The sequence below is a fragment of the Bombina bombina genome, chromosome 6, assembly GCF_027579735.1.
Source record: "Bombina bombina isolate aBomBom1 chromosome 6, aBomBom1.pri, whole genome shotgun sequence".
Classification (NCBI taxonomy): Eukaryota; Metazoa; Chordata; class Amphibia; order Anura; family Bombinatoridae; genus Bombina; species Bombina bombina.
This window is the reverse complement of record NC_069504.1, coordinates 489,285,696-489,305,215: the sequence shown is the minus strand read 5'-3', so window position 1 is coordinate 489,305,215 and position 19,520 is coordinate 489,285,696. Positions and strand designations below refer to the sequence as shown.

The 19,520-nt window shown below is 42.0% G+C and overlaps 1 protein-coding gene across 1 annotated transcript in view; it reads left to right on the top strand.

The window, feature by feature from the left end:
* Positions 1–17,321, top strand: part of UBL7 (ubiquitin like 7) — a 122,259-nt gene extending 104,938 nt beyond the window's left edge. Inside the window, exons 7-11 of the mRNA XM_053717333.1 lie at positions 1,875–2,005; positions 2,238–2,287; positions 2,403–2,570; positions 15,171–15,293; positions 16,957–17,321. Of these exons, the coding sequence (XP_053573308.1) occupies positions 1,875–2,005; positions 2,238–2,287; positions 2,403–2,570; positions 15,171–15,293; positions 16,957–17,094 (610 nt within the window). The 3' untranslated portion in view covers positions 17,095–17,321. The remainder of the gene's footprint in view (positions 1–1,874; positions 2,006–2,237; positions 2,288–2,402; positions 2,571–15,170; positions 15,294–16,956) is intronic.
* Positions 17,322–19,520: the final 2,199 nt, after the last annotated feature.

Here is a 19,520-nt window from a genome sequence, read left to right as displayed (position 1 = left end):
GAATCAAGCCTGTTTACAAACCTTTGACTCCTCCTTGGAGTCTCAACTTAGTTCTTTCAGTTCTTCAGGGGGTTCCGTTTGAACCCTTACATTCCGTTGATATTAAGTTATTATCTTGGAAAGTTTTGTTTTTGGTTGCAATTTCTTCTGCTAGAAGAGTTTCAGAATTATCTGCTCTGCAGTGTTCTCCTCCTTATCTGGTGTTCCATGCAGATAAGGTGGTTTTACGTACTAAACCTGGTTTTCTTCCAAAAGTTGTTTCTAACAAAAACATTAACCAGGAGATTATCGTACCTTCTCTGTGTCCGAAACCAGTTTCGAAGAAGGAACGTTTGTTGCACAATTTGGATGTTGTTCGCGCTCTAAAATTCTATTTAGATGCTACAAAGGATTTTAGACAAACATCTTCCTTGTTTGTTGTTTATTCCGGTAAAAGGAGAGGTCAAAAAGCAACTTCTACCTCTCTCTCTTTTTGGATTAAAAGCATCATCAGATTGGCTTACGAGACTGCCGGACGGCAGCCTCCCGAAAGAATCACAGCTCATTCCACTAGGGCTGTGGCTTCCACATGGGCCTTCAAGAACGAGGCTTCTGTTGATCAGATATGTAGGGCAGCGACTTGGTCTTCACTGCACACTTTTACCAAATTTTACAAGTTTGATACTTTTGCTTCTTCTGAGGCTATTTTTGGGAGAAAGGTTTTGCAAGCCGTGGTGCCTTCCATCTAGGTGACCTGATTTGCTCCCTCCCATCATCCGTGTCCTAAAGCTTTGGTATTGGTTCCCACAAGTAAGGATGACGCCGTGGACCGGACACACCTATGTTGGAGAAAACAGAATTTATGTTTACCTGATAAATTACTTTCTCCAACGGTGTGTCCGGTCCACGGCCCGCCCTGGTTTTTTAATCAGGTCTGATAATTTATTTTCTTTAACTACAGTCACCACGGTTTCATATGGTTTCTCCTATGCAAATATTCCTCCTTAACGTCGGTCGAATGACTGGGGTAGGCGGAGCCTAGGAGGGATCATGTGACCAGCTTTGCTGGGCTCTTTGCCATTTCCTGTTGGGGAAGAGAATATCCCACAAGTAAGGATGACGCCGTGGACCGGACACACCGTTGGAGAAAGTAATTTATCAGGTAAACATAAATTCTGTTTTTTTTTTTTTTTTTTAAAGCATTTAAAAAAAAATAAAAAAATAGTTTCTGCAGTGTAGGTCCCCCTAACCTCCACGACCCCCCCAAACAGCTTTCTTAACCTACCCCTCTTCCTATTTGTGGCCATTTTAGGTACTGACAGCTGCCTGCCAGTACCCAATTTCTTAAAAAATTTGCTTTTATTATTATTTTACCCTATTTTTCCGTAGTGTAGCTGCCCCTCCTCAATATCCTACCCCCCCTCCCAGATCCCCTTTCAAAATAATATTTCCGCTCTCGCATAGATCCAGCAATTATCGATCGGTCGCGCGCGCTCCAGCCCACCTTCCCAGAACAGTGGCCGTAACTAGTCCAGCGATGAGCCGCCCACCCATCTCCCTGGAGCTGCTCCCACCCACCAACGATCGGCACCATTGCTGGCCAATACAGAGAGGACCACAGAGTGGCCCTCTCTGCATCGGTGTGCCAAAAAAGGTATTGCAGTGATGCCTCAATATTGAGACATCACGACAATACCTTGAAAGCGGCTGGATGAGATCAGGATCGCTTCCAGCTGCTTTAAACCCCTAACGACATACAGGGTACGTCATTGGTCTTTAATGACCAGTTTGTGTATGATGTACCCTGTACAACGTGTGTCGTTAAGGGGTTAACTTGCTGTTGCTAATGCTGCATATTTATTTGGCTGTTTGTTGATATATTCTTTCCCCTTCAGGCTTCTGCCATCTCACCCTGCTCTGGTAAATGCCATAATATTGATCTTGCACTCAGTGAGTGGCAGTTCATCTTTGCCTCCGCCGGATACAGCCGCTCACTCCGGACCACCTGCAACTCTGCATATGCCAGGTGAGAACCCTGTGACAAGGCTGTGGGGGATTAGACTCCTGTCCCATCTCATTCTCTTCTATGTATAAGTTGGTTCCTCAGAATTATTCATCTCTAGCCAATTAGTTGTCTTTCCCACTCAGAGCTTATACTAGTAGTCTCAAAGACTCGCACAGTCTTAAACCTTCATGCATTGTTTTCATAATTTTTTTTTCTCTCCTTCCATTTCTTTGTCTCACACACACTTTAACAGGTGGGTTTCTGTTTGATGGACTCTCAGATGAAGAGGATGAATTTCCACAGGTTAGACAGCTATACGTTTTGCAACTATCTAGTGGAAAATATACTTGCTGTTTAAACTATATTTTTACAGTATATTATTTGAATATTGAATTTAACTTCCTACTTTGTCTCTCAGGCTTCCCGCTCTGGTCCCTCCAGTAGCACCTCTGGTTCCCGCCCAGCCTCCCTTGGGTACACAGGTGCAGCAGGTCCCCGGCCCATCACCCAAAGTGAACTGGCTACAGCTCTTGCACTTGCAAGCACTCCTGAGAGCAGCTCCCACACCCCTACCCCTGGGACTCAGGTCAGTCCCACCCACGTACACTTGAGAGGAACATATTTAGAGTCCTATAAATAGTTAGTGATAAGCAGCTCTGAATATTAGATGCATATAGATTGTTAAAAATACAGTAAATATACAGTAAAAAGACCGGATAAGCCAACGAGACCTTCATTTCAATCAATTTGAATTTGCACACAAAAACATTTAATAGGATTTTTTTTTTTAAATGTGTTTTTAATTTCTAAACCATTTCAATAAATAAATTAGAAAATTGTGTAACAGTAAACGTTTTTCAAATGGGTTCTCACAGGGATTTTCACAGACCTTCACAAAAGCAAAAAATGCACAGCCAGAGAAATCAACATGGCAACTAATTAGTTCAGTATTGATCATGGCTGCCTAATGTGTTTGAATGCTGTTTTTGTTTTATTTTTTATTTTCAAACCACTTGTAGGAATTCATAATGTGCACAATTAATTTTTATAATTTAGAGTAATATTATAATTAACATGTTTAAATTGACAAACCATTAATTGCAGTCATAAAAGAACATTTAAATTGTATTTGTTTATTGTAAAAGTTTTTAATAGCTCACATTTAATTAAAAAATGTTTTTAACATATAAAATATAAACTGAACATGCACAGGATCTTTAACATTAATAAAAGGGATGTTTTTGTGGCATATTTTTTTTCCAATTTAGAACATGATTGAATAAAAAATAAAGATAAATAAATAGCACAAAAAATGTCATGCAGTGCACTTCACAAGGAGAATTCTGACTGATTAAAATGGAGCCCATATTGTTGAACGAAGAAAAACAAACTGCACAGGAAGTGTAACAAAAAAGATAAATAACATATAAAGTGATTGTAACCTTAGTTAACTTAACGCAGAGTATATACAATTAGTCTGCAAAACAGGGGGACTTTTATTGATCAAATTTCTTTTGCAAGATATGACGAGTCCACAGATTTCATCCTTACTTATGGGATTACGCCTCCTGGTCAGCAGGAGGAGGCAAAGAGCACCATAGCAGAGCTGTATATATAGCTCCTCCCTTCCCTCCCACCCCAGTCATTCTCTTTGCCTGTGTTAGTAAGATAGGAGCTGGCAAAGTGAGGTGTTACTTTATTTAATTCAATCAAGATTTTATTATTTTTAAAGTAGTGCCTCTGAGTGCTGCTTTGTGCTGGGGTGTAGCCTAGACCAGATCAGTCTCTTCAATACTAAAAGAGAAGCATCTGGTGACTTTCAGACAATAGGAACTGGTGGGATTTTATTCTCACTGCGCCTCCTATACATGTTGCTGCCCTAAATACAGATAGCCTGATCACTTTTAACTCAGGCTGATCTCTTTTCACAGGGCTATGGGAGGGAGAAGACCTCTGGAACCCTGATGGATGCCATGCTGTCGCACAGCATTTGAGGTAAGTGCTGACCTTTTTATTCTGGATCACTGACATAGATCGCAGAGAAGTGGAGCACTTTACTTATTGGGTAAGATCTCCTATATTTTAAAGGAGAGACCTTCTTAACGTATTTCCTTAGCAGGAGCTAAAGGATGATGTGGGGCAGCCTGGTATTGTGTAAATGCTGACAGCTGCGTCTTTTATTATTAGGTTTATTTTAACATTATGAACACTCCGTTGGGCTGAGCTGGGTAAAGAAGTATAGCTGTAGCCAAACTTGTTCCCATGCTCTGACGGCTCCGCTAACTCTCCTCTTAAGCAACCGAGGAGTTCAGGGGGTGAATTATTTTCAGTGGGGAGTGAGAGGTTATGTTTTATTTGAACGCTAACTAAGATTAACCCCAACTGTAGGAGACAGTTCACTGTGGCGTAGTTGGTAAAGAACGACCGGGAACTGCATGAGATTACGCCCACGATGGGTGGAGCCTTGTGGAGACCATTTTATTGTTTACTATGTAATTTTGTTCTCGGGAGCCACATGTCTCACAGTGTTTTCAATGCTAGCCAGAACCCAAGCGGTTTGTTATTGCTCTCGGTCGTTTAGTATAATAACAATAGCGACCGGGAGTGGATAGTTGTCAAGCCCACGAGGGGCGGAGCTATACGTTCATGCGCTCCCTACCTCCATTATGTAACCGGAGGGTAGAGCGTTTCTCTCAGATATTTCTCGGTACTAGAGATACATTGTGTGTACAGACGATGTTCATAATCTCTAATTGTTAGACTGGCTTGGGCACTTTCAGCTAAGAGGCTGAGTTTCAGTAGGTCCAGCACTGTTGACTTACTAATTAATGTCAGAAGCACACAATGCTTGCACAGGAACAGTACACTGTTTTTTATCTGTTTTTTCTTTATTACATAGAATTAAAGAAACAGTCCTGTTTTCTCTTACAAGGTGTATCCAGTCCACGGATTCATCCCTACTTGTGGGATATTCTCATTCCCTACAGGAAGTGGCAAAGAGAGCACACAGCAGAGCTGTCCATATAGCTGCCACCCCAGTCATTCTCTTTGCCGCTCTAACAAGTAGCATCTCCACGGGAGGGTAAAGTGAATGTAGTGTTAGATTTGTAGTTTTTATTTCTTCAATCAAGAGTTTGTTATTTTTAAAATAGTGCCGGTTTGTACTATTTACTCTGTGGCAGAAAGTGATGAAGATTTCTGCTGAGAGGAAAACGATTTTAGCATGTTGTAACTAAAATCCATTGCTGTTCCCACACAGGACTGGGGAGTACCAGAAAACTTCAGTTGGGGGGAACAGTTTGCAGGCTTAACTGCTATAAGGTATGTTCAGTCATTTTTTTCTAGTCAAGACTTAGTAATGCTAGAAGACTGACAAGAATCCCCATGTGGGGAAGGTAAGCCATATTCTGAGACTTAGTATAGAAGGAAGGCTTATTTAAAAGGGCTCAAAACACTGGTGGACACTGTTAAGGGGCAATCGATTATTTTATAACAAAAATCTGATCTTTTTACAAGTTTTTATTACATTTGGAACGTTTTATGGGGTTTATTCCACATGGCATCTATTTAGACACCTATTTAGGCTTGTGAAGGCCCCACAACCCCAGAGTGGAGAGGGAGGGGGCCTAAATTTTGTGCCTCAATTGCGTAGTTGTTATTGCAGACAGCTTCATGCAGCTTCACGTGGAGGGTCCAAAGATTACTTGAGGACTTCATAGAGGCTTATTTTTGATCAAAACTAATCCCCAAGGAAGGTAGGGCCACAGCAGATTGCTATGGCATGGTGCTGTAGTTTGCTAACCGGTTGCCAGCGATGCCTAGTACCTCTAGCGCATTGGCCCCTATTACATTACAACAATTAGCAGCAGTCATGGATAATTCCCTTGCGGCTTTTCTATCCAAACTGCCAGTTTTTCCTAAAAAGCGTGATAGCTCAGTTTTAAAAACAGAGGATGAGCAATCAGAAGCTTTGGATGATTTATCCGTTGTACCCTCACAACACTCTGAAGTGGCAGTGAGGGATGTGCTGTCCGAGGGAGAAATTTCTGACACAGGAAAGGTTTCTCAGCGGGCAGAATCAGATTCCTTAGCGTTTAAATTTAAACTGGAACACCTCCGCGTACTGCTTAAGGAGGTTTTAGCTACGCTGGATGATTGCGACCCCATGGTGGTCCCAGAAAAATTGTGTAAAATGGACAAGTTTCTAGAAGTCCCTGTATACATTGATGCGTTTCCGATCCCGAAGAGGGTGGCGGATATTGTAACTAGGGAGTGGTAGAGACCAGGTGTACCTTTTGTTCCCCCCCCTATCTTTAAGAAAATGTTCCCCATAACTGACCCCAGGCGGGACGCGTGGCAGACGGTCCCTAAGGTAGAGGGAGCAGTTTCAACACTAGCCAAGCGCACAACCATACCAATAGAAGACGGTTCTGCTTTCAAAGATCCTATGGATAAAAAATTAGAAAATATTTGTTCAACAAGGATTCCTTCTTCAACCGATTGCCTGCATTATTCCTGTAACTACTGCAGCGCCTTTTTGGTTTGAGGCGCTGGAGGAGTCGCTCCAGAGGGAGACTTCATATGACGAAGTCATGGATAGAATTCATGCCCTAAAGCTGGCTAATTCTTTTATCACAGATGCCGCTTTACAATTAGCTAAGTTAGCGGCGAAAAATTCTGGTTTTGCCATTATGACGAGGAGAGCGCTTTGGCTCAAATCATGGTCGGCTGACGTGTCGTCCAAAACAAAATGACTAAATATTCCTTTCAAGGGGAAGACCCTTTTCGGCCCCGAGTTGAAAGAAATTATTTTGGATATCACTGGGGGAAAGGGCCATGCCCTCCCGCAAGATATACCGTTTAAGGCCAAAAACAAGGCTAATTTTCGCTCCTTTCGCAACTTCAGGAGCGGCCCTGCTTCAACCTCTGCAAACGCAAAGCAAGAGGGTAACGCTTCACAGCCCAAAGCAACCTGGAAACCCTTGCAGGGCTGGAACAAAGGTAAACAGGCCAAGAAGCCTGCAGCTGCTACTAAGACAGCATGAAGGGGTGGCCCCCGATCCGGGACCGGATCTGGTAGGGGGCAGACTCTCTCTCTCTTTGCTCAGGCTTGGGCAAGAGATGTCCCAGATCCCTGGGCATTAGAAATCGTTGCTCAGGGATATCTTCTAGAATTCAAGGACTCTCCTCCAAGGGGAAGGTTCCACATTTCTCGTTTGTCTTCAGACCAGACAAAGAAACAGGCGTTCTTACGCTGTGTAGAAGATCTACTAAAGATGGGAGTGATATATACAGTTCCAATTGCAGAACAAGGACTGGGTTTTTACTCAAACCTGTTTGTAGTTCCCAAAAAGGAAGGAACTTTCAGGCCAATCCTGGATCTAAAAATTCTAAACAAATTCCTCAGAGTTCCATCATTCAAAATGGAAACCATTTGGACAATTTTGCTGATGATCCAGGAAGGTCAATATATGACTACCGTGGATCTAAAGGATGCGTACCTACAAATTCCTATCCACAAAGATCACCATCAGTTCCTAAGGTTCGCCTTTCTGGACAAGCATTACCAGTTCGTGGCCCTTCCTTTCGGGTTGGCCACTGCTCCCAGAATTTTTACAAAGGTGCTAGGGTCCCTCCAGTAGCACCTTACCTAGACGACATCTTAATACAGGCGTCGTCTTTTCACAGAGCCAAGGCTCATACGGACATTGTTCTGGCCTTTCTAAGGTCTCACGGGTGGAAGGTGAAAGTCATAAAAAAGTTCTCTGTCCCCGCTCACAAGGGTTCCCTTCCTGGGAACACTAATAGACTCGGTAGAAATGAAAATATTTCTGACGGAGGTCAGGAAGTTAAAGCTTTTAACTACTTGCCGAGTTCTTCATTCCATTCCTCGGCTTTCTGTAGCTCAGTGCATGGAGGTAATCGGATTAATGGTTGCGGCAATGGACGTGGTCCCTTTTGCCCGAATTCATCTCAGACCACTGCAACTGTGCATTCTCAAACAGTGGAATGGGGATTATGCAGATTTGTCTCCTCAAATCCAACTGGACCAGAAAACCAGAGATTCTCTTCTCTGGTGGTTGTCTCAGGATCTCAGGATCACCTGTCTCAGGGAATGTGCTTCCGCAGACCAGAGTGGATCATTGTAACGACCGACGCAAGTCTGTTAGGCTGGGGCGCGGTCTGGGGCTCCCTGAAAGCTCAGGGCCTATGGTCTCGGGAAGAGTCTCTTCTCCCGATAAACATTTTGGAACTGAGAGTTTTGGAACTGAGAGCGATATTCAACACGCTCCAGGCATGGCTTCAACTAGCGGCGGCCAAATTCATCATATTTCAGTCGGACAACATCACGACTGTAGCGTACATCAATCATCAGGGAGGAACAAAGGGCTCCCTAGCGATGAAGGAAGTAACCAAGATCATCAAATGGGCGGAGGATCACTCCTGCCACCTATCTGCAATTCACATCCCAGGAGTAGACAACTGGGAGGCGGATTTTCTAAGTCGTCTGACTTTTCACCCGGGGGAGTGGGAACTCCACCCGGAGGTTTTTGCTCAGCTGACCCAGCTATGGGGCATTCCAGAATTGGATCTGATGGCGTCCCGTCAGAACACCAAACTTCCTCTTTACGGATCCAGGTCCAGGGACCCCAAGGTGGCACTGATAGATGCTCTAGTAGCGCCTTGGTCCTTCAATCTGGCTTATGTCTTTCCACCGTTTCCCCTTCTCCCTCGGCTGGTAGCCAGAATCAGGAGAAGGCTTCTGTAATTCTGATAGCGCCTGCGTGGCCACGCAGGACTTGGTATGCAGACCTAGTGGACATGTCATCTGTTCCACCTTGGACACTGCCATCGAGGCAGGATCTTCTAATTCAGGGTCCATTCAAGCATCCAAATCTAGTTTCTCTGCAACTGACTGCTTGTAGATTGAACGCTTAATTCTATCTAAGCGTGGGTTCTCTGAATCGGTTATAGATACTCTGATCCAGGCTAGAAAGCCTGTCACCAGGAAGATTTACCATAAGATATGGCGGAAATATCTTTGTTGGTGTGAATCCAAGGGTTACTCGTGGAGTAAGATTAGGATTCCCAGGATATTGTCTTTTCTCCAAGAAGGATTGGAGAAAGGTTTGTCAGCTAGTTCCTTAAAGGGACAGATATCCTGTTACACAAGCGTCTGGCAGAAGTACCTGACGTTCAAGCGTTTGCACAGGCTTTAGTCAGAATTAAGCCTGTCTATAAACCTGTGGCTCCTCCATGGAGTCTTAATTTAGTTTTTTCAGTTCTTCAAGGGGTTCCGTTTGAACCTTTACATTCCATAGATATTAAGTTATTATCTTGGAAGGTTTTGTTTTTGGTAGCTATTTCTTCTGCTTGAAGAGTTTCAGAATTGTCTGCTTTGCAGTGTAATTCACCCTATCTGGTGTTCCATGCAGATAAGGTTGTTTTGCGTACCAAACCTGGTTATCTTCCGAAAGTTGTTTCTAATAAGAATATTAACCAGGAAATCATTGTTCCTTCTCTGTGTCCTAATCCAGTTTCTAAGAAGGAACGACTATTACACAATCTTGATGTGGTTCGTGCTTTAAAATTCTATTTAAAAGCAACTAAAGATTTCAGACAAACATCATCCTTGTTTGTTGTCTATTCTGGTAAGAGGAGAGGTCAGAAAGCGACTGCTACCTCTCTTTCCTTCTTCCATCATCCGATTGGCTTATGAGACTGCTGGACAGCAGCCTCCTGAACGAATTATAGCTCATTCCACCAGAGCTGTGGCTTCCACATGGGCTTTCAAGAATGAGGCTTCTGTTGAACAGATTTGTAAGGCAGCGACTTGGTCTTCACTGCATACTTTTTGTAAAATTGCCAAATTTTACAAATTTGATACTTTTGCTTCTTCGGAGGCTATTTTTGGGAGAAAGGTTTTGCAAGCAGTGGTGCCTTCCTTTAAGGTTACCTGACTTGTTCCCTCCCTTCATCCGTGTCCTAAAGCTTTGGTAATAGTATCCCACAAGTAAGGATGAATCCGTGGACTGGATACACCTTGTAAGAGAAAACAGAATTTATGCTTACCTGATAAATTACTTTCTCTTGCGGTGTATCCAGTCCACGGCCCGCCCTGGCATTTAAGTCAGGATAAAAATGTTTTCGTTTAAAACTACAGTCACCACTGCACCCTATGGTTTCTCCTTTTTCTCCTAACCGTCGGTCGAATGACTGGGGGGCGGAGCCTGAGGGGGAGCTATATGGACAGCTCTGCTGTGTGCTCTCTTTGCCACTTCCTGTAGGGAATGAGAATATCCCACAAGTAAGGATTAATCCATGGACTGGATACACCGTAAGAGAAAGTAATTTATCAGGTAAGCATAAATTCTCTTTTTTTCCATATTCTTCCTCTATTGCATGATAAGTTGCTTTAAGATTTAAAGGGAAAGGCAACGGTATTTCAAATGTTTAGGTGTTTATTCATCCTTTGTGATGTGGATGACACACTTGCTACTAGTGTCCAGCATAATAAGTTGCTTTAAGATTTAAAGGGGAAGTATTTTTTTTTTTCTACATTCAGTTTGCAACTGTATTTCAACTGTTTATATGTATACACTTTCTACTTGTGTTCAGCATAATAAGTTGCTTTAAGATTTAAAGGGGAAGTATCTTTTTTCTACATTCAGTTTGCAAATGTATTTCAACTGTTTCTATGTTTATTCATCCTTTGTTATGTGGAGGACACAATTGAGATACCATGAGCAGCGCCTTGAGACCCTTGCGGGTGGTTTGCCGCACTTTACAGGTACCCAATACAGACATATGTATTTCATTTTGAAAGAAACAGTATCTCTTCCTATGTGAAAATTCAGTTTCCTTTTAAACCCTTTATTGAAATAAACTTTTGTTAATCTAAGTTTTTTCTACTCAGTGGGTGTCCCTTTTAATGGCGCCTTGCCTACATCCTAAGATTGGCAGGTATCCGTCCTTGCGTGTATATTTCTGAAGCTTGTGATGCACTATTGCACGCGACTGTTATTTGCTTTTGTTCAATAAAGTAAATATTCTCAGTTCTAACAGTTCAGGGGACAGTAAGGGTCCTTTTTATTAGGACCTGACTGCTGTTCTTTGGTGTGCATTCATCCTTTGTGACTTAGGATGGAACGGCAGCACACAATTATTACAACTCTTAACTTAGCTGTTTTTAGTTATTAAGTTTCTGATATTTTCTTGCAGTTACCAGGTTGGCGGCTAAAAGTGCGGGATTTTCCATCTTAGCTCGCAGTGTCTTATGGTTGAATTTTTGATCTGCAGATGTGTCAGCTAATTCTTCGGATCCTGTTCGGGTCTGACTTGAAGGAGTTTATTTCTGACCTCACGGAGGGTAAGGTCATTTCCCCCTCAGAATAGGGAATCTGAACAGAAGGGGTGACAGAGTAATTTTTGTTCCTTTCAATAAAGGTCTGCTTGGAGACCCAACCAGTTTTGGTACAGGGGTTGACAATCCTAGCACCCTGCTACTGCTACAAAGTCGGCAGGAAGCATCGGCCCCCGATCCGGGACAGGATCTAGTAGGGGGCAGACTTTCTCTCTTTGTCCAGGCTTGGATAAGAGATGTTCAGGAGCCCTGGACACTGGAAATCGTGTCTCAAGGGTATCAGCTGGAGTTCAAAAATTCCTTCCTTCACGATTATCTGTAGACCAGATAAAAAGAGAAGCATTCTTACGTTGTGTAAAAGACCTCTCCACTATGGGAGTAATTTGTGCCGTTCCAGTACAGGTACAGGGGCAGGGGTTTTACTCAAATCTTTTCATGGTTCCCAAAAAAGAGGGAACGTATCGTCCCATTTTGGACCTCAAGAGTCTAAACAAGTTTCTCAGAGTTCCATCTTTCAAGATGGAGACTATTCAGACAATTCTTCCATTGATCCAAGAGGGTCAATATATGACTACCGTGGACTTAAAGGATGCATATCTTCATATTCCTATCCACAAAGATCATCATCAGTTTCTAAGGTTTGCCTTCCTGGACAAACATTTTCAGTTCGTGGCTCTTCCCTTCGTGTTGGCCGCAGCACCCAGGATCTTCACAAAGGTTCTAGGGTCTCTGTGGCAGTTTTCAGGCCGCGAGGCATTGCAGTGGCGCCTTATCTGGAAGATATTGTGATCCAGGCGTCATCTTATCAACTGACAAAATCTCATACAGACATGTTTCTGTCCTTTCTAAGGACTCACGGGTGGAAGGTGAATCTAGAAAAGAGTTCACTAATCCCACAGACAAGGGTTCCTTTCCTGGGAACTCTAATAGATTCTATATCCATGAAAATTTTCTTGACGGAAGTCAGAAAGTTAGATTCTAATTACATGCCGAGCCCTTCAGTCCAATCTTCAGCCATCAGTGGCTCAGTGCATGGAGGTAATTGGATTGATGGTGGCGGCAATGGACATCATTCCGTTTGCTCGTTTTCATCTCAGACCTCTACAACTGAGCATGCTCAGACAGTGGAATGGAGATTATGCAAATTTGTCGCCTCAGATAGATCTAGATCAGGAGACAAAAGACTCTCTTCTTTGGTGGTTGTCGCAGGGTCATCTGTCCCAAGGGACATGCTTCCGCAGACCCTCATGGGTGATAGTCTCAACGGTCGCCAGTCTTCTAGGTTGGGTCTGGAACTCCCTGAAGGCTCAGTGTGTGTGGACTCGGTCGGAGTCTCTACTTCCAATCAATATTCTGGAGTTGAGAGCAATATTCAATGCGCTTTAGGCTTAATCTCAGTTGGCTTCGGCCAAATTCATCCGATTTCAGTCGGACAACATCACGACTGTGGCTTACATCAATCCTCAGGGAGGAACAAGGAGTTCCTTAGCGATGACAGAAGTATCCAAGATAATTTGGTGGGCGGAGGCTCACTCTTGTTATCTGTCAGCAATCTACATCCCAGGTGTGGACAACTGGGAAGCAGATTTTTTGAGCAGACAGGCGTTTCATCCGGGGGAATGGGAACGCCATTCGGAGGTCTTTACCACTCTGATTCTCAGATGGGGCAGACCGGAGCTGGATCTTATGGCATCTCGTCAGAATGCCAAGCTCCTGAGATACGGATCCAGGTCCAGGGATCCTCAGGCCGAATTGATAGATGCCTTGGCAGTGCCTTGGTCGTTCAACCTAGCTTATGCGTTTCCACCGTTTGCTCTCCTCTCCCAGGTGATTGCTCGGATCAAACATTGATACCTTGATTCAGGCACGTAAGCCTGTTACCAGAAAGATTTCCCATAAGATATGGCATATTTATCTTTATTGGTGCGAATCCAAGGGCTACTCTTGGAGTAGAGTTAGGGTTCCTATCTTTTTATCTTTTCTCCGAGAAGGATTGGAGAAAGGGTTGTCAGCAAGTTCATTAAGGGGACAGATTTCTGCTTTGTCTATTTTGCTACAAAAACGTTGGGCAGATGTTCCAGACGTTCAATCTTTTTGTCAGGCTCTGACTAGAATCAAGCCTGTGTTTAGACCAATTGCTCCACCTTGGAGTTTGAATTTAGTTCTTAATGTTCTTCAAGGGGTTACGTTTGAACCCATGCATTCCATAGATATTAAGTTGTTATCTTGGAAAGTTTTATTTTTGGTTGCTATTTCTTCTGCTCGCAGAGTTTCTGAGCTTTCAGCTTTACAATGTGATTCTTCTTATCTTATTTTCCATTCTGATAAGGTGGTGTTACGTACCAAGCCTGGTTTCCTTCCTAAGGTTGTTTCTAATAAGAATATTAATCAGGAAATTGTTGTTCCTTCCTTGTGTCCTAATCCTTCTTCTAAGAAGGAGAGTCTGTTACATAACTTGGACATGGTCCATGCCTTGAAGTTTTACTTGCAGGCAAATAAAAAATTTAGTCAATCATCTTCATTATTTGTTGTTTTTTTCTGGAAAGCGTAGGGGCCAGAAAGCTACGGCTACTTCTTTCTTTTTGGCTGAAGAGTATCATCCGTCTGGCATATGAGACTGCTGGACAGCAGCCTCCTGAAAGAATTACGGCTCATTCTACTAGGGCTGTGGTTTCTTCATGGGCATTTAAAAACGATGCATCTGTTGAACAGATTTGCAAGGTTGCAACTTGGTCGTCTCTTCACACTTTTTCCAATTTTTTCAAATTTGATACTTTTGCTTCTTCTGAGGCTGGTTTTGGGAGAAAGGTTCTTCAAGCAGTTGTGCCTTCAGTTTAGGTTCCTGTCTTGTCCCTCCCTTTCATCCGTGTCCTATTGCTTTGGTATTGAATCCCATAAGTAAGGATGAAATCTGTGGACTCGTCATATCTTGTAAAAGAAAAGGAAATTTATGCTTACCTGATAAATTTATTTATTTTACGATATGACGAGTCCACGGCCCACCCTGTCATTTTTAAGACAGGTATTTACTTATTTTTGTCAAACTTCAGTCACCTCTGCACCTTTGGCTTTTCCTTTCTCTTCCTAAATTCGGTCGAATGACTGGAGTGGGAGGGAAGGGAGGAGCTATATATACAGCTCTGCTGTGGTGCTCTTTGCCTCCCCCTGCTGACCAGGAGGCGTAATCCCATAAGTAAGGATGAAATCCGTGGACTCGTCATATCGTAAAAGAAATAAATTTATCAGGTAAGCATAAATTTCCTTTTTTCTAACACGATTTATTTGAAAAATATTTTCCATTTTGTGACGGTAAACATACCGCCGTTCCTCCGCCTGCATCTCACCCGCCATCTAGCTAAGAGATGAAAAATCCAGCCTCATCCATTTCATCATCTCTTAGCTAGATGGAGGATGAGATGTGGCCGGATGAACGGCAGTATGTTTACCGTCACAAAATGAAAAATATTTTTCAAATAAAGCGTGTTAGAAAAATTTGATCAATGAAAGCCCCCCTGTTTTGCAGACTAATTGTTATATATTCTGCTTAAAGTTAACAAACATTACAATCACTTTAACAGTATTAATTATATAAGGCCATGAGTGGATCCTGGTTCCATTATAAACCAGTTACTTTTAGTCTAGCGGCCTATTGTGTCACCAGAATCAGTATGTTGTGTTGGCTCAGTTTCTTTCAGTGATGCCTTTTACCTTTCAGTCTTATAATGGTAATGGAGTTGTATTTTTCAGGTTCTGTGAGTTAAGAACTGAGGTAAATATATTGGGAAGGACCTTAGCTCATGCAGTGTTTATCTTTTTCTGTAGGGTCACTCTTCAGGGACCTCCCCCATGTCATCAAGTGTCCAGTCAGGGACACCCATTACAAATGACCTGTTTAGCCAGGCGCTCCAACATGCACTCCAGGCATCCAACCAGACACCACTTCAGGTGAGTCACAGCCCTGTGTCACTACAAGCCGGCTTATACACACTAGTAGTAAAAACTAGAGCTGCGCATCTTCACCTGTCTCACGATTCGATTACGATTATCATCGTAACGATTCGATACGATTCGATTCTACGATGCATCGCGATTACTGCCCATGATTTTCATTAACAAATTCAAGCAGTCAGAACTCCCCTTTTTATTTTGTCTGCTTTAAAAAAAAAAGGGGATTGCTAAGGGGATGTTTCTAGGATATAAGGTACTATGGTCCTGGCATGTTAAATAATAATTCTGGACTTGCCTCTTTTGTCAGGGAATAATGCACAGTTTATGAACCAAGGTGTATAAATGATTAACTTTTAGCAGAGCAGGTCCCAAATACATAACTAACATAGGATATGTGTGATATTGATTTTTTTTTAAAATAAAAATAATGAATTCAGATTTAAGGTAATAGATATGCTTTTAAAAGGCTATAGGTTTATATGTAACATATACATTTATTTATATACACATACAAAGCACAACTATAATACAATACCCTGTCACATATTACACTTAGATCATAGATGGGCTGTTATTTTGCTCCCTAAGCTCATATGAGTCTAGTATTCTGGGTATTGGAGAGCTTTGAAAGGAATGCATGGTATGTGTGAGCAGTGCATTGTCACCGTTAATGATTAGGGCTCTAAACTGACATAAAGGGTCACCTAATCAATCATGTAGGCACTCTAAACATGTTTATTACGGCTCTGTGATGATCTGCAGCTGGGAAGGAATGCTATGTCATTTCCTCTTACCGGAACCTTTATTAACAGCTGCACCAACCACTTACTGAACGGCTTCAATAAGTTGTCCTAGAGGTAAAGGTGCTGGCCGGGTGAATGTGATTAATTAAGCCCTCCCTGCTGTGTCGCCTGCTTCAAGACTAGGAGAGATCTGACAGGGCAGAAGCAGTCTGACCAACTGACAGCAGCCTCGTGTAACACAGTGACTATTTCCTTGTATTATCGCTTCCCTGTTAACTGTTGCGGTCTCTGCTGCATGTTTCCTCTTTGTCAGACCCCTAGCCCAGCACCAAACGAGCATTTGAGTGTTCCTATTAGATACTTTTGTAAAACTTGACTTTTTCTATATCTAATAGCAACACTCAAATGCTCGTTTGGTGCTGGGCTAGGGGTCTGACAAAGAGGAAATATGCAGCAGAGACCGCAACAGTGAGTAAACAGGGAAGCGATAATACAAGGAAATATTCACTGTGTTACACGAGGCTGCTGTCCGCTTGTCAGACAACTGCACTGAGCGTGCTGATGTTCAAAATAGAATCAAACAATATTTACTCTGTCTGCCATTACCTGCCATTACTTTAAGCCCTCGCATCAGTCAGTGGGAGAGGCGGGGTCACGTGACATTGTGCGATGACGTCACTGACCCTGAATCGATTCTGATCTTGCACCTCATCGATGCAGCATCGTTAATGGCTGCATCGCGATGCATCGCAATGGCGATTATTTTTGACACCCCTAGTAAAAACACCCTTCTAAGCCCCTTAACTTCTACCTGAATACCTGTCTGAAACTAAGAACTTAAATTCAAAGTAACTCCTACCAAACAGTTTTCTAGCATCTATTGTTTACACTTCTTTCTTTCCTTTTTCCTTTGACAGAGTCAGTGGCAGCCACAGCTCCAACAGTTACGCGACATGGGCATTCGTGATGAGGACCTAAGCCTCAGGGCTCTGCAGGCCACAGGAGGAGACATACAAGCTGCACTGGAGCTCATATTTGCAGGGGGTGCACTTTAAAACCATATCTAAAGCTACTATTCCAATGCATTTTGTGACCTTTATCAAGTGTATATAAAAAAAGTGAAATCTCTTCAATATAACAGAGACTTGCTACTATTCTGTTTGCATCCCGGATATGACTTGATTTGGTTACTTAATGGAAATGTGATTTTTTTTTTTCCGCTTTCCTTAAACACTATTTATTTTACCCTGCTGCTGTTCTAAATAAAAGTATTTTGCATCTACTTTTTAATCATACGTTCTTACCCATTATAAGCGCATTAGTCAAATCTGTACTGCAACTTAAAGGGAGACTACTATACAATTGGTTTCCCCTTCATGTGTCCCTTTGACTTGTTATATTATCTGCAAAATATAAAATATGTGAGAAATTGCTTCTTTAGGTGTGTTGTATATGAAATAGTTGCTTTTGCTTATTGAAGTCTGTTTATTGTTCTCAAGAACATGCTCATATAAATGGTCTGAGCCTGCAGAAATAGCAGACCTCCTAATCTTATCAATCTCTCTATACTCAAAAGCATCTGTATCTATCTATCTTTACACAATAGTCATTACTTACAGCAATTGAAAAGGATACTTAAAGTACCTATCTCTTCCACTACCTCACTGGGAACTGATTGCTGCCTCTTGTTTACATAGATTTTCTATACAGAATACCAAAGTATTCATATTTTTAATATAGGTGATACCTTCAACTGGCAGAATGACAAAATAAAGATGAAGGAACTATTTATAAACAGTTTGATATGCTTCGCAGTGTAAAAAATCCCTGGGAACACATTAACACAGATAACATTTTACAATACAATGTTTATAGCAGTGATCTAAATATGGGTCTAGAGGAATGTCTACTTTTTAGAATTTGTTGTGCATTTTTTGTTAATGTTTTTTTGTTTGTACAACTCCTCTTATGTAGGGAAAGAAAGTCCAGCACGACCTTGTGAACAGACTATGAAATACTAAATAACATAAAATATTAACATTGGCCTTGACTTACACTGTATAAATGCATTTTTTACCTTAGGCTAAAATGTGCAAAGCTATGTGAGCAGAAAAGGGATGAGAGACGGAGCACAGAGCTCACCTGCTGTGTGAATGCCTCCAAATACAAAGTGCATTTCACTTATTCCCTGCAAAGAGCCCTTTTCTCCTTGTATCCAAAATATTTTTTTATAATGAAATACAGGGTTTTGTGTGTGTGTGTGTGTTTTGAAAAGCAGATGTTCTGCATAGTATATATATATATTTGTTTATGCTTCTTAGGTTGGGTCACTGTCTACTTTAGAAGAGTTACAGGAGTTGTCAGCAAAAATATGATGCTAAACTAGAATATAATAAAATTTAGATTTCTCCAACATAGGTGTGTCCGGTCCACGGCGTCATCCTTACTTGTGGGATATTCTCTTCCCCAACAGGAAATGGCAAAGAGCCCAGCAAAGCTGGTCACATGATCCCTCCTAGGCTCCGCCTACCCCAGTCATTCTCTTTGCCGTTGTACAGGCAACATCTCCACGGAGATGGCTTAGAGTTTTTTAGTGTTTAACTGTAGTTTTTTATTATTCAATCAAGAGTTTGTTATTTTGAAATAGTGCTGGTATGTACTATTTACTCAGAAACAGAAAAGAGATGAAGATTTCTGTTTGTATGAGGAAAATGATTTTAGCAACCGTAACTAAAATCCATGGCTGTTCCACACAGGACTGTTGAGAGCAATTAACTTCAGTTGGGGGAACAGTGTGCAGTCTCTTGCTGCTTGAGGTATGACACATTCTAACAAGACGATGTAATGCTGGAAGCTGTCATTTTCCCTATGGGATCCGGTAAGCCATGTTTATTACGATCGTAAATAAGGGCTTCACAAGGGCTTATTAAGACTGTAGACTTTTCTGGGCTAAATCGATTCATTATTAACACATATTTAGCCTTGAGGAATCATTTTATCTGGGTATTTTGATATAATAATATCGGCAGGCACTGTATTAGACACCTTATTTCTTAGGGGCTTTCCCAAAGCATAAGCAGAGCCTCATTTTCGCGCCGGTGTGGCGCACTTGTTTTTGAGAGGCATGGCATGCAGTCGCATGTGAGAGGAGCTCTGATACTTAGAAAAGACTTTCTGAAGGCGTCATTTGGTATCGTATTCCCCTTTGGGTTTGGTTGGGTCTCAGCAAAGCAGATACCAGGGACTGTAAAGGGGTTAAAGCTTAAAACGGCTCCGGTTCCGTTATTTTAAGGGTTAAAGCTTCCAAATTTGGTGTGCAATACTTTTAAGGCTTTAAGACACTGTGGTGAAAATTTGGTGAATTTTGAACAATTCCTTCATGTTTTTTCGCAATTGCAGTAATAAAGTGTGTTCAGTTTAAAATTTAAAGTGACAGTAACGGTTTTATTTTAAAACGTTTTTTGTACTTTCTTATCAAGTT